At 36.5% G+C, this 15,670-nt stretch overlaps 1 protein-coding gene across 5 annotated transcripts; it reads left to right on the top strand.

Annotated features, from left to right (window-relative positions):
* Positions 1 to 590: 590 nt before the first annotated feature.
* Positions 591 to 12,626, top strand: rab41 (RAB41, member RAS oncogene family). 5 transcript variants are annotated; one of them, XR_001630753.1, is made up of 8 exons: positions 591 to 916; positions 1,921 to 1,979; positions 3,334 to 3,387; positions 3,857 to 3,962; positions 5,780 to 5,891; positions 6,145 to 6,238; positions 9,274 to 9,367; positions 10,773 to 10,839. XR_001630753.1 is itself a non-coding variant. In XM_016446609.1 (8 exons), the coding sequence occupies exons 1-8, from the start codon at positions 838 to 840 to the stop codon at positions 11,150 to 11,152; spliced, it is 636 nt and encodes a 211-aa protein (XP_016302095.1). In that variant the 5' UTR covers positions 606 to 837; the 3' UTR covers positions 11,153 to 12,626. The 5 variants fall into 5 exon arrangements, 4 of the variants coding, with proteins under 4 accessions (XP_016302095.1, XP_016302094.1, XP_016302093.1 ...); XM_016446609.1 differs by lacking the exons at positions 3,857 to 3,962; positions 6,145 to 6,238 and adding exons at positions 5,210 to 5,315; positions 11,088 to 12,626 and having other exon boundaries at positions 606 to 916; XM_016446608.1 differs by lacking the exon at positions 6,145 to 6,238 and adding an exon at positions 11,088 to 12,626 and having other exon boundaries at positions 609 to 916.
* The last annotated feature ends 3,044 nt before the right edge of the window (positions 12,627 to 15,670 follow it).

The raw sequence follows: 15,670 nt of genomic DNA, 5'->3' as shown, positions 1-15,670 counted from the left end.
CAGTTTCTTTAATCCCCGAGTTTCCGAGTTGGGGGCGTGTCAATGAGAAACATGGCGGAATCGATGGATGCAACGAGTCTGTAGTTGACGGTACATTTTTGTTTAAATTTATAGTTAATTCGTCAGTGACAAGTACTGTAGAACTGCATGTCTGACAGAGGGAGACCGAGAGATTGCCAAAGTAAAACATAAATCACAATACTTATAGGTATTAAGCAGTGACATTGTCAGGCTTTTTATTGACAAAAAAATAAGCTTTTTTAATGTGGCAGGATTGTAATATAACAATACGTTTTTATGCGATAGATTAAAGTGGCTTCATAAATTACTTTTTAAAAATATTAAAAACGCAATACACACCTGATGCGAATTCTTTGCTCTCCATTTTCTATAAGCAGAGTTAACAGACCCTGTTGTATTTTCTTGTAATTTATTAAAAGTAGGTACACCGCCATCTTGTGCCGACTAAACTGACTTGAACGCACCTGACGTCGTAATTACGACTTGTCAACTCGTAAGTACGAACGTCCCAGGAGGACTTGAACGCAGCATGACAGTAGACATAGGCTGTGTCTCAAAACCTAGTCAGCTGCCTACTAAGACAGCATTTTGGCGATCAAACGCTTGACTGGAGCCTAGACAGCATAAGTAGGCAGCTCTCTAGCACTAGGCTGTGAAACACGGCCACAGCGTGTCATGCGCTTCCATCTCTGGCCACCAAGAGGCGCTGTCACCATCAGCTATCAGCGCTCCGTCACTGAACTGCACAGTGTCCTTCAGTCCGCGTACAGAAAATAATCATATTTAGATAGTTTTTGTTTATTGTACTCGATAAAGATGTCTACTACGACCGGTGGCGGAGAGTTTGGCAACCCTCTGCGGAAATTTAAGCTGGTTTTCTTGGGCGAGCAAAGCGGTAAGTGTTGAGATATGTGAGACGTGGACAGAGAAACGGACAGGACAGGCCAGGTGAAAGGATGCTACAGAAGGATACATGTTACCAAATAAACACGAAAATAATTATCTGACAGTTTGGACGGATACGATTATGCACATGCACTTAAAATGCAGTAAGATGTACAGAAAACGGTTGTCATGAACAATACACGAACAGACATCATGAGAACATCCTTGCAGTATCCGAACTAACGTTATATTAGAAAGATACGACATACGATTATTAACTCAATTATGCTTTAACCTACAAAGTGCATGTTATTTGTATGTCTTTCCCCTCAGTGTTTATGTATTCTCGCATGTAGACATCGAAGGAAGCCATCAAGTCCTTGTATTAGCATGCTTGTGTTGTCTGGTCTTAGCCGCAATAGAGAGCTTCCATGTTAAAGGCCTTTTATTTGTGATCACATCGATCGTTAGTATTTAACACAAAATGCAAATAAGATTGCGCTACAGCTGTGAATGAACATGTTTCAATGTATAAAACAAAACTATCTGTTGTTGTAAGGATGGTCGCTAGCTAGCGGTTAAGTTAGCATGTTTCTAACTAGCCGGCTGTGACAATCAAGATCATGAGATCATAAACCACATCAGGGATGTTTAACTGCCACATCGTCCACGTCACATCTACGTTTTCTTTTCATAATGGCTGGATCGGACGTAAAAGCGAGCAGCGAGCTGTCGTAAACCAGAGCTACTGCATGTCTTAGCCTGTATTGATATGGTATGCTGCTGTGAAAGCAGGACGGCGACACCCATATTGCCAACACAGCGATCAGAGTTCAGACTCATCCTGCAGACCAGTGCATCCCCTTCCTTACGTGACAGCATCTTTGACATTATGCTTTCGATACGAACATCAAACATGCTGTCTATGTAGGGAGCACACTAGGTTTTGAGACACATTAACTGTGAGGGAGGCCCTTATTTGTAATTTCTTTGTTTTTTTCTCTTCCTCCACAGTGGGCAAAACTTCACTTATCACCAGGTTTATGTATGACAGCTTCGATAATACCTATCAGGTAACACCTGCTGTGATAGTCATAGCCCATATTATGTTCACAAATGCTTACCATGTTACTATGCATCTTAATATCTGCCCAAAGTGTTGTTGACTTTGTCAAATCTGAAACATGAAGGTTTGGTTCAGTGGTGGTCCCTAAAAGAAATAGTTCACTTACTAATAAATATTCTACCTTGGAATACAAAAGGATACTTTGTAGAATAGTCATGCTCCTATTTTCCATACAACAAAAGCATATGATGACCAAAAGCTGTAAAGCTCTCTAGTTACCATCCAGAATTAATTTTTGGCAGACTAGCAATGTCTGTTGAAATGAAAATATTAATTAGCCATAAGTGTTGCTGTTGTTGTTGCTGCTGACCATGAAACTTTATAATACAATTTACATTATTTTTATAAACACAAAAATATATACATATTTTATTATTTTGACTATGGCAATGTTAAGCTGTTTGTGGCAAATGTCTCAGGTCATAGATTTGATAGATCATATCATACAAACATAATTGTGTTTAATCTTTAGGCTTTCTACTATGTAAACATACACTACCATTCAAGAGTTTGGGGTCAGAACGATTTTTAAAATATTTTTAAAAGAAGTCCCTTATGCTCACCAAGACAAGATTTATTTAATAAAAATACAACAATAAATCAGTAATAATGTGAAATATTATTGTAATTTAAAACAAATGTTTTCTATTTGAATATATTTTAAAATGTAATCTATTTATGTGACGCAAAGCTGAATTTTCAGCAGTCATTACTCCAGTTGTCAGTGTCAAATTATCCTTCAGAAATCATTCTAATATGCTGATTGGTGATCAAGAAACATTTGTTATTTTAACATTATAAATATCTTTACTGCTTCTTTTGATCAATTTAATGCATCATTAAATGCTGATTAAAAGTATTAATTTTCTTAAAAAATACTGATCCCAAACTTTTCAACAGCAGTATAAAATGGTAGATTTTAACTTGCATTTGGTACTTGGCAAGTGTTAATTTAGTTTGTAGCTCTCAAATCACATTTATACATCTGCATATGATGCACATGTGAACCAAATTTGATATTAAATTTGATGCAGAGTGTCTTGATAAAAAAAAAGTTTAAATATACACAAGAGCAAATGAGATTTTCCATGAATTAGGACAATTTTATGGTATTTTTTGTTTTATTTATCAGATTTTGGTGACTATGCATTCATTGTAAGGAAAACAGAAATATGAACATTTTGCAAAATATCTCATTTTGTGTTCCACAGAAGATAGAAAGTATAAAAAGCAAAATAAATATTCCTTCAATGACCGATTTTGCAGTGTGCACTAAGTTAACTCATTGTTTCTCTCTACAGGCAACTATTGGTATAGACTTTCTGTCAAAAACCATGTACTTGGAAGATCGCACGGTAGGACAGATCAACGTTTCTAGAATAATTTCCAAGTAGTCTCTGTGTGTCCAAGCCTTTTGTTTTATTGGAAAGCTAGCATGTTTGTATAAAGCCTGGTTTAGTTTAAATATTGACTAACAATGTTAGTACCAGTATAGTAGATGGTTTTGACACACACTGGCTCAAGTCATTCACCTTGACGTTTTTCTAATATCACCTGTTAAGTCTATGAGACAACTTTATTTATTTATTTGAAGTTCGTCAGGTGATTTCACTCACTGTCTCTGTCACCGATTCATCACGGTTATCATTTGCGTAATTCCTCGTGCATGCTTGTTGCTCATCACACTTATGTCATTAGTTTGTCATTTATTTTGATTTCACCTCTTTAAGTTTGGTTGTGTCTTTGTCCACCTCACCCCACTCTCTTCCATGGCTGGGTGCTGAATGGGTCCCCATGCCTGTTGTGCTGCATGGATGGTCATAGATTCGGCTACAGCTGTGGGACACTGCTGGGCAGGAACGCTTCCGTAGCCTCATTCCCAGTTACATCAGAGACTCAGCAGCCGCAGTGGTGGTCTATGATATAGCAAGTAGGTAGCTAGTGCTCCTGCTTCACCACATGGTGGGGTCAAGTTGGGTACCGCTTGAGTAAATGGCACTCATGGAGCTTTATAAGTGTGCTGGTTTATTTGAGCATTCCTGGTAAAGTTAAATAAAGTAAAATAAAAAAAATCACCCTTATGTTGTTCCAAACATGAATGACTTACTTTCTTCTGTAGAACCAAAAAAGACAAATAGTGAAAGTCAGTAGAAGCCAAAACAACATTGGACCCCATTGACTTGCATTGTATTGAAAACACTGACATTTTTAAAAATAAATTATTTCCTTCCAGCTTTAGCATTTTTGCTCTGGTTGCTTGTAAAATTTAGGATTTAGTTTAACATTCTTTTGTTTGTGTTTAAGGTTTTTAATGGCATTGCATCAAGCAAATGGCTGCAATATAACAAAGAGTGAAAAATTGAAGGGGGTCTGAATACTTTCCGTACCCACTGTATATAAAATGCTCTTTGTTCCTAAAACTAGATTCCTGCTTAGGGAATTCTGCTATTTTTCCAATTTAAACTTCCATATTAAATTTTCCCAAACATTGGATGTTTTTAAATTGTTTTAAGTTTGGATTCGAATACATATTTTTAGAATTGCTTTTACACCGGAGCAGAGATAATAGGATATGAACATGAAGATATTTTCCTATCTATATAGGATAGATTTTTCTGTCCATACAATGGAAGTCAGTGTTTTGGACCCCATGGACTTTCCTTATATGGACAAAAAACATTATTCAGAAAGTCATACAGATTTGGAACATCATGATGGCGTGCAAATGATAATAAAGTTTAAATTTGGGGGGCTTTATGAAAACAATTTGCTTTTTTTTTTTTTATTAATATTTCAAAACCATAAAATGATGTGGTTTAGACTGAAAATATGTCCAGCAATACTTACATGTATGGAGTGCCATTTGCAAAGCATCTTGCAGAAAGCAGCATCATTCAGAGAACAGGAATGGAGAAATGCCTTCATATGATGTCTAAAATCGTTCTCATTTCCTAAAATCTTGGTCATGATCTATAAATACAGAACTTCATAAGCAAAAATTGGTCCGCTTTGTAGGAGCATTTCTCCATTTCCTTCATGTTTTTGTTTCTTTGATGTTGTCCTTTTCTTCTAACCCTGCTCCCTTGCCCTATCCTCTCTTTATATCTTTTCTTTTCTCTGTTCCTCCTTTCTCGTTCCCTTGTTTTCTTTGCACACCACGGTTTGCTGGTCCCTCAGGTTCGGCTCCAGCTGTGGGACACTGCAGGGCAGGAGCGCTTCCGCAGCCTCATTCCCAGCTACATCCGAGACTCCACAATTGCTGTGGTGGTCTATGACATCACCAGTGAGTCCGAGCCTCACTCATTGGGTCAGCAGGGATTTATGCCTCCAGGGCGCAGTTAGCACAATACGCCAGCTGCTTCTAGGTCATGGCAGTTCATCTTAGTATCGTTGCTTGGGAACAATGATATTTTTTATTATTTCATTCAAAATAAATGAAAAGTAGTTTGTACATGCTTCTCTTTTAACAGCAAACTGCTGTTACTGAGCATCGAAATGACCTGTGCTTTAACTTAGCCGTCCTCTGTTTTGTTGATCTTCATACTAGCAGTCTGCTTGCACACTTTCTTCTAAGAAAGCTTGACTTTGAAGTGAATCAAGTGTGATTTTGACCACTGCCAAATTTGGATTGTGCAAATTGATTTTTAATCAATCACTCAATCAATGAAGTCCGTTCCAACAGATCACAAGATATTTTTTCTTTTTAATGAGTCCTTGCCTGACCTTTTTTCCCCCTCTGTTCTTCAGATCTCAACTCTTTCCAGCAAACCTCAAAGTGGATAGATGATGTCAGAACAGAGCGAGGAAGTGATGTCATTATCATGTTGGTTGGCAACAAGACAGACTTGGCTGATAAAAGGTACAGCAATTGGAGGTGTTTGATAAACACATCCTTTGTTCATCCCTCAGACTTCACGTTTTAAGTTATTTTTGTGTTCGGTTTTCTCTTTATCATTAATTTAAATATTATGTTGAGCAATTTGTGCCATTTTTGCTTTTCTGTTTGATCATATTTTCTCGTGTTGATTTATATTTGATTTCCCATCACTACTTTTGTTTTTCATACCCATTCTAATTTGAACTGTCCACACCTGCACTATGGACTATGACAGGCAAGTGTCAGTAGAGGCAGCAGAGAAAAAAGCTCGGGATCTGGGTGTGATGTACATAGAGACCAGCGCCAAAGCTGGTTATAACGTCAAACAGGTGGGTGAAATGATAGAGCTGTAGTGCAGACTTAAGATTATGTACCTAGTTTATGTAACAGAATCTGTGGCATATTTTCGATTTCCATGGAAAATAATTTTGACTCAGCACTCGGGTTGTAAAAATTAACTAAACACACAATGACAGTAATACATTTACAGTACAATCCTAGCAAACAAACAAGCAACAACTCAAATGTTTTGTTTTGAAAGTATAACATGAGCAGCTCAGTGCCACATACTTGCGTGATCATCTTGAACCCGATGCACAATCAATGTGGGGAAATTTTCACCCTCACTCGAAACTCACATTAGCACAGATTCCTATTGAACTGACTCCATTTCAAACTTTTTTTTTTTTTTGTGATTGAATCACCAACCCTTTCAGTTGTGATCTGCCCAAGGAAACCAAAAAGAAAGATGGAAGGAATGTGACATTAACACCCACATGTATTCTGCAGCCACATAATTCAGCAGAAAGCTCTGCAGATTTCTATTGAATTGAAATGAATGTCATTAACAAAGTCCTTTACATCTCCTACCTCTTGTGTGTCCTTTTATTAAATATTTTGCGATGTTGATTGTTTTCAGCTAACAATAATTGTCTAGCTCAGTTTAACACATTTTACCATATCTAAATCCTTTTTGCAGACTTTTCCTCTCAAATGCAGAAAATGGCCACAGATTCTGTCTTGGTCTGGGCAATAACTATCTGTAAAAGCACTGTATACTTGGAGTTGTTCTGAAATGTCCTTATACAAAGCCAAAATTATTCGCTATAGGAAGTAGATCAAATTTTTAAAAAATCCTCAGATGCAGTGTAGAAACATTAAAGGAGTAGTTTAACCAAAAGATTCTGTCATCATTTATCACCCTTATGTTCCAGACATGTATAACTTTTTTCTTCTTTGGAACACAAAATAATACATTTAGCAAAATGTCCATGCTGCTTTTTACTGTACTATAGAAGTGGATGGAAAGGAGTTGGCCATTCTTCTATTATTCTGTTACTCTTTCTTGTTCCACAGAAGAATGCAAGTCAAACAAGTTTGAAATGACATGAGGGTGGGGTAAGCGATTTCTGGTAGCCAATGTTGACATTTGAAATTGAAATGCGTTTATACATGTCTCTGCACTCACTGTTTTACTGAAGTAAAAAAGGAAAGCTACAACAAAGACCATTACAGTAAATTACAGTAAGTGCAATATAGTTGTTTTTATGTAACTTTTAATGCAAACACTGACAGACAATTGTCAGTGAAAGCACAACGTTGAATAAAATGTAAGTATTAATTTGCTGTTATTCACACGTATTACGGTTCAATTTAAACTATGTAACATCGTGATTGGTAGGTGGTAAATTGGCAGTTATGAAAGTTAAAGAAAGATCTTAAATACACTCTAAACATTCAGGTACACCATACGTGCATGGTGAGTGGAAAGCTCTGAAAAGAAAGGGGGAAAATAAACAGAAGGAAAAAACTACTAAGAATACAACAGGCATTTTCATAACGTCAAACACCACACAAATTCCGGCATGTTTCCATCAGGAAACAGTGTTTTGTTTACAGCTTCCCAGGCTGCTACAATGAGCACACCAGAGGACAAGCTAGTCACTAACAAAGTATAAAAGGTTCATGGCATTGAACATTTTTTGATATTTTAAAAAGATATCCAAGGTACAAAACTGCTTAATTTAGTTGGTCTGCTGGTTTTGTTGTTCTTCCGGCATGGTTTTAGTTTTTTTAGTTGTAATTATTGCTGTCAATCGATTAAAATAAATTCTTCTGTTCAGTCTGTTGTTCAGGTGCTGGTCTGGTGTTGCACATTTCTTTCTGAAAGTGTATAGCCAGTTCACTAATTAAAGGTGGGGTAAGCGATTTCTGTTAGCCAATGTTGACATTTGAAATCACCAAAACAAACACGCCCCTACCCCAAAAGGGTCTCGCCCCTATTTTGATAGCTCCGCCCCACACATACATACGCAACCCAGGCAACGATTAGTTCTGTGAAGCAGCAAAACCAATGTTACACCGTGTCTACACTGGATGCGAGTGGTGCGGTGCGACAGAATACTATAGAACTCATTATAATCAATGATGCTGTCTACACCATAGATATATATACATATCTATATGATCTACTGGATGCGGTGTGGCACGACATGACAAATCCCCAACAGAAAACTGCTGCTGAGTTCTATTTATGACATATTGACACAAATTTCAAATGATTTTCAATGGTCGCTTTGTCGCGTCGTGTGCTAGACAGACTTTAGCTGTTGCGGCGCAGACACGGTGTTGCTCGCCTATCGAGAAGAAACAAAGCAACCTTGGCGTCCGATCGCAAGCCTTCCGCTCCTTGAGTTCTCTCCAGCGCTGGAAAGCTGATCCGATATTTACATGGGTCCTACTTCTTGCCTTATTGCCTTAAGCCTTCTTTTGTTCCGCAGACCTTTTCCTCTTTTTTTTTTTTTTTATCCGCCATCTCTATCTTTCTGTCGTTCGGCTCGGCTAATGTCCGTCCCGTGCACTGAATGCTCTCTCCTGCACATCATGAGTCGACACGCCCCTTGCTGCTGATTGGCTACAAGTTTGTTTTGCTATTCGGCCCGACTCAGTTTTCTAAAGCGTTTTTGAAAAATCGCTTACCCCACCTTTAATGATGATAGAATATTAATTACTGGGTGAACTATCTCTTTAAGGGATATTTTAATGACCCGAGTGCCAACGACATTATCATCACTTCCCTAGATAGGGTGTTCATTTATTATTTGTTGTAGATTGTCCTCAAATAACAAATGTGTTCTCTGTGAATAGCCTTTTGTTGAACTGCAGTGCAGTGGTCTCTTTTCAGTGTTACGATTTCAGCCATTTCTCAACCTTTGACGGGGTCCTATCAACACACTAATTCCACTTTTTCCCCATTACTAATGTGAACCTCAGTCAGTCTCTGTCTCTTTCTCTTCTTCTTGATGCAGTTCTTTTGTCTGTCTGTATTTCTTTCCTTTCCCCCCTCCCTGCTCCGGTCGAGCAGACAGATTACCACGGAGGAGGGCGAGCAGAGGGCTAAGGAACTGAATGTCATGTTCATTGAAACCAGCGCAAAGACTGGCTACAATGTCAAACAGGTAGAATCACTGAGAAACCAGGACGGCCCAGCCCTACCTTCCCTCCACCACTCTATCTTGTGCCTCCTTTGGTTTCTATCTTTCTCTGCCTCAGCCAACATTAGCCATTCTGCCCCCGCCTCACATTCACAGGTGTCCTGCGCTGTTGGGCTGCTCTTCTGTGTTTTTGTTTTGTTTTGTTTGCTTGAATTGCTCCTCATGTGTCACAGATGTCCTTTGCATGTTGGCCAAGCGTCGATAGAATGATTCTTCTATATGTGTTGTGTTGTAGCACCACTTGCAATTCACAGACTGGATGTAGACATTTCATTTGTGCATTGTGCTTTTTATTAGCGTATTGTATTGCATTGCTTTTTTTATTGTCAGAATGAGTAGAACTTGGAGCCTCTTTTAACTTTGTTTTCTTTAGAATGCTAGTGTCATCAGAAATGCACTCCTTTTACATCTATACCCACTGGGAGTTATGATTTAGTTTAAATAGAAGAGACTGGGGGTAGCTGCACATGAGAAAGTTGTTAGAAGTGATACACTACTGTTCAAAGCATGGGGTTTTAAAAGAAAATACTTTTTTTTTTTTTTTAGACAAGGTCACATTAAATTGATCAAATGTCGACAGTAAAGACATTTGCATTTGTACAAATGATTTCTATTTCAAACAAATAATTTTCTTTTGAACTTTATATTCATCAAAACTAAAAAAAAATCTGTTTCTAAAAAATAAAATCTTAAGCATAAATATTTTCAACATAGCTAATAATATATGTTTCTTGAGCAGCAAATCTGCATATGATAATGATTTCTGAAGGATCATGTGACACTGAAGACTGGCTGATGAAAATTTAGCTTTCCGCCACAGGAATAAATTACATTTTAACCAAACTTTTGTACTGTAGTGTATCTCATTAACTATAAGATTTTGAGTCAAATGTCCAAGTAAGCAAATGCCTGTTAGTGATTTTGTATGTGGATTTAAAATATTTAGTTCAAATTCTTTTATACAGCTTATTAATTACAATATTTGTTGTTGACTTTTTTCATAGTTGTTTTTCTATTTTAAATATACATTAAAAAAGCTTATAATAGGTTTTCAGCTTGCATTGTGAAAATTTACCACAAATAGTGACAACATGCCAAAAAATATTGTCACAAAAGATCAATGTGTGTTCATTGAACTGCAAATTTTGCAGTTTTTTTATATAGCTAAGATGTCTATAAATAATAATCTATCAATTAAAAAGAAAAAAAAAGAATCTTGACTTGAGCAAAATGTCTGATAACTAGCCCCAGTCTCCCCTACTACTAAGTTATATATTATATTATATATTATATGATATTATATTATATAAAAAATGCATTGATTTATGTACATTTGGCCCAAGCATCAGAGTTTTTTTGTTTTTTCTAGCTGTTTCGTCGTGTTGCTGCTGCTTTGCCTGGAATGGATAGTACACCAGAGAAAAGCAAAGAGGACAGTATCCTTCACATGCACCGTAAAGCACTTCTGACAAATATGACAGCAGTCACATTAAAATGTCACCATCAGTTTGTCCGTATCAGCCTGATTGCGGGAGATCACAAGCCAGGTTTTTTTTTTTTTTTTTCATGATTTAAACCGAACAGAAATCAAAAAATGACATCTCACAGAAATGAAGGTAAGGTAGTTCAAGGGTTGAGACATACTTATGCATGTCACTAACTGATCCTTAACCTGAACTTTCAGTGATCGACATCAAACTGGAGAAGCCTCCGGAGCTGCCCGTTACCGAGAGCAGCTGCTCGTGCTAGTAACCACCCTCGTCCCCCGCCAGGCCCTGCGTCCCCCTTACACACAAACAGCTTGCCTCTCAGTGGTCACTCGCTCCTCTCGCGGCCCCGTGTCATGAGCGGACAACCTTTTCTTTCTCTTCGACTCAGTGACTTTTCAGAGTAACCGTGTGGATGTGCTATTACTCTGTATTAAAAAATGGATTCCAAAAATACATATATTAATGAGGAAAAAAGTAAATCACAGCATAGATTAAATGCTAAAACCATTCAGATTCTCATTTGTTCTGGCTGCATGGCATTATATGGGATTGCAGACTGACATACACTCACATGCTCTTCGAGTTTTTTCACACATCAGTGCCGTCACAGTCGTTGTGAATTTACCATGTTTCAGAGCTGGGGCTGTTGTCATCATTTTAGGCCTTGTTTTTTTAATTTCACTGGAGGAAGGACTTATCCGTATGGAGAGGCTGTAAACGTGTGTTACTGATTCATGATTTTTTGTTTTGTTTTTTTACATGAGCATTACACTATTTTGTTAGTGTTTTTTTGGCAGTAGTTATTTAAAGAAAGATACAGAAAGGATCTCATTTGAAATTATTGTTGTGAAATATCATGGAGACGATATTCTGTATAATCGGATGTTTTCATGTTAAATATGGTATTAGGGACCAGATATCATTTAAAGGTCTTTTTGTTTCAGGAAATACACATGTATGGCCAATAAAATAGCGGTTTTGTTTGTGACAAGCCTCATTCTGGACAGGCTAACTTTATACAGGAATCTTCAGAGGGCTGCATGGATGTAGAATGTATTGAGCTGTGGGGAAAAAAATAGTATTTAACGTTCATAGAAAAGGGAAGTTGCTTTGTAAACGTATTTAATTTCGTTAAAACTCAAAACCTAAGATATTTTTAATGACTTATCCACAACTGTAGTTACAAAACCTAACGTTAATTGTAATAACGTGTATGTACTAACGAAACACTTCGCTCTGAGCTTGGATATGGAAAGCAGTTCACACTAATTCCACTAATTTTCAGCCTTGTGTTTTGCTGCGCAAGTGTAGGAACAGCATGCAGTTTAGAGACGGTTTAACACAAAATGTCATGCTAGTTTTGTTGTCATAGTGCACCAGTTCAGGCCACAGCACTGTGGTTTGCTCGAGCCTATTAACATTGCATAGAGCTAATGAGGTTTTGTTAAACGGGATATTTAGATTCCTTCCTTCAACACGGCTATTGCTTAGTGTACAGACACGTCTTGGTATTGCTCGTCGTAAGACTTGGTTTCATGTGTTTATTTATTATCTCACTAGTTAGTGAAACAGTGTGTCGTATGCTTGACCGGAATGGCAGTTAGCAATGTGTGGCAATCAAAGGTTGATGTATAATTTGCATTGCTGTCTTGCTGCTGTATCACAAAGACCTAGTCGTGTCACTATCTTGGTCACGTTAAAGATTTTCACGGCCCATCTGTAACGCTGGGTTTCTACAGTTGCTGCTGTATCACAAAGACCTAGTCGTGTCACTATCTTGGTCATGTTAAAGATTTTCACGGCCCATCTGTAACGCTGGGTTTCTACAGTATATAGCTTGAATGGGCTTTTATTTGCTGGGAGGTATCACCGAACCCTCCAGCGCTGTCGCTTTTCCTCTCGTTCAGCTGTAAACTGACAAATCCTTTCATCACTAAGACTAAAAAAGGGCATCACGTGTGTTTTAAACATTAACATTTTATATGGTTTGATATGTAAGAATTAAAATAAATACGAGCGAGAACCCTCCTGAACAGCTCTGTCACGTGTCACTGACTGAATACTCAGCTGTGTGCTATTCTGAAGTGTGTTGGTCTGTTTGAAATACGCTGTCTACTAGTGTTTAGCAAAGTTTGTGTGAACAAAGTACTATTATTATATGCTGTAAAAAAACTGGAAGGTTAAAGAGACACCAAAATGTATCACATGAATAAAGATATGTCACCAAATTTGCTGTTTGTGCTGCTTTTAGTTTCTGTATGTAGGGCCTATCCATATACAGTTAAACCAAAAATAATTCAGACACCAGATATAATTTTTGATATTTTTTTACTAGTGGGTGCAGGACACTATAGTTCATTTATGTAAGTGAGGATAGCAAAATAAAGTAAACTGTGACATAGGCAAAAATTATTCATACAGTGGACTACCAGTAAAATTGATTAAAAAAAATTGGGACTAAAAAAAAATATTAACTTTGACCTGACCATGTTTTGCTTAAGTGTTTTTTCTTTAATTGCTAACGCGACCTTTTCACACCACAGACTTAACAAAATTAAGCATAAATTGGTATTATCCAATTGTGTACTTAAAACTGCAGTCCGTCATTTTTTTTGGTTAAATGATCCGAAATCAACATTTGAGCAATTACATAACCAGCCAGTGTTCAAAACTATCACCTTACTTTAGCCCGATTCACAACGGTTAGCTTATAATAATGTTTTCTAATTTGAGTGGTACGGGTAAGTTTTCGCGGGAAATTCGAGCATGGTCATTACGTCACTTCTGTAAACATAAAGAAGTTGTCCTGGCTATTAGGCTATCGCATGTGACTGAGGATCCTGCAGGTGGCCGATCGTTTCTAGCCTTTTCTCACAGCAGCTAGAATAATTTAATGTATTATTTTGGTGGCGGATTGTAATCCAGAAAGGATTATGTGTTTATGATAAACACATGTGAATGAAATGAAATTATATTCCAGTTTTAAATGTGCTTCTGATTACAAATAGCCTGGGATTACACAAGATTTGTATTTTAAAGACAACCAGTTCGAAGAGAGCATAGTTTGCTTTTTGGGTTAAAATAATTTCTTAATATTAAATTCGAATGGTATGAATAAATAAATCAAATAAATAGATAAATAAATCAAATAAATCTTTATTTGACCCTCTAACTCTAGCACTCTCTATTCTAATTCTATTCTTTAAAAAAACACTTGTCCCTTTTAGACTTGCACTCTATTCATTTGCTGCTTGTTTTCTTAAAAAAAAAACACTAGCTTTCTAATCTTTTTGTATTCGATCTGTTTTCTCTTCATTTATTATACAATTAACAAAAGCAAAAAAAGACCTTGAACACTAGCTTTCTCTATTCTTTTTCTATTCTGTTTTCTTTTTATTTATTATAATATTACAAAAAACCTTGCTACGTGTACTGCGTTAAGCTAACTGAGACTTGTTATAGCACTTGTATATCATTGCTCTTTTGTGGATTTTGATTGCTTCCATTGTCCTCATTTGTAAGTCGCTTTGGATAAAAGCGTCTGCTAAATGACTAAATGTAAATGTAATGACAATTAGATATTAAACTTTACAGAATTGTTCAGATGACAATATCTGGTGAAAATGCTTATTTGGGTCATATATTCCAAGATGTAGGCTAGAATCTGTGAGTGCAAAGTACAATATCCACACCAGTGCGGTTACTGACCGCCACACATACTCCTCAAAACATTAGATTAATTGCGCTGGAGCCGTGCCGGAGCACAACCCACGCAAGGAAGATAATTCCGCAAAAAGCTGCAATTGCAGGTTTTCAAACAGAGATGGCGACACTTGCTATCAAAGTTATCTGACATTATCAAGATGAATTTGTTCTGACACAGTTTAACTCTTGAGTTCTTGTCAGATTGTATTACCATTTTCTAAACTATAGTGAACAAAGTGTGATAATTTGAGAAATGTTGACTGGATAGTAATAATGGATTACATTGATATATTATGTAGTTAGATTACAATCATTACAGATAGTAAATTTCATTCATTATATTTTGATCACGTTATTTATCCTATATGCAGTGATAACAAATAAATTTTTAATTGACTGATTAAGCCCCATATTTACAATACATTAAGCTCTCTCTCTCTCTCTCTCTATATATATATATATATAAAATTAATGATGATAGGAGACTTAATGTACTTTTTAAAATTGTATTTGTTTTATCAAAAACAATGTTGGTAAATGTTTAGTTTTATGAAATATGTTCCGTTTTCCTCTTTGTTTTTAAATTAAATATAAGTTAATTTATAATAAATTTTTATGTATATTTAAAAAAAATATATATATATAAAAAAAAAAACTTTAATGTATATAAAAATATATAATATTATGTTTACTGCAGTATGCAAAAGGTTAAATAATGGTTTAATGTTTGTTAAACTATTTGGCCTACTGTTTGCCCATTTATTAAAATAAACGTTTTTAATAGGCTAAATTTAATATTTATGTTTTTAAACTCTTAATTTCTCTTTGGCCCACTGTTTGGCCCATTTATTAAAATAAACGTTTTTGATAAATGTAATATATGCTTTTAAACCATGGACTGTGTTTTAAACTCTGAAGTTCTATTTGACCCACGGTTGGTACCATAGTCCATAGAACGCACAGAACAGAAACAGGCATGAAATTCAGTTTCTTTACTGATGACTCACTGCACGATCCGGTTGAATGATGAGCCGGTGATTTGACGGGTTTCGGTTGGTGAACACGAGACGGA

This window comes from Sinocyclocheilus anshuiensis, unplaced genomic scaffold (assembly GCF_001515605.1).
Source record: "Sinocyclocheilus anshuiensis isolate Anshui unplaced genomic scaffold, SAMN03320099.WGS_v1.1 scaffold227, whole genome shotgun sequence".
Taxonomy (NCBI): domain Eukaryota; kingdom Metazoa; phylum Chordata; class Actinopteri; order Cypriniformes; family Cyprinidae; genus Sinocyclocheilus; species Sinocyclocheilus anshuiensis.
The sequence above is the reverse complement of the archived record's forward strand: the minus strand, read 5'-3'. Positions and strand labels throughout refer to the sequence as shown.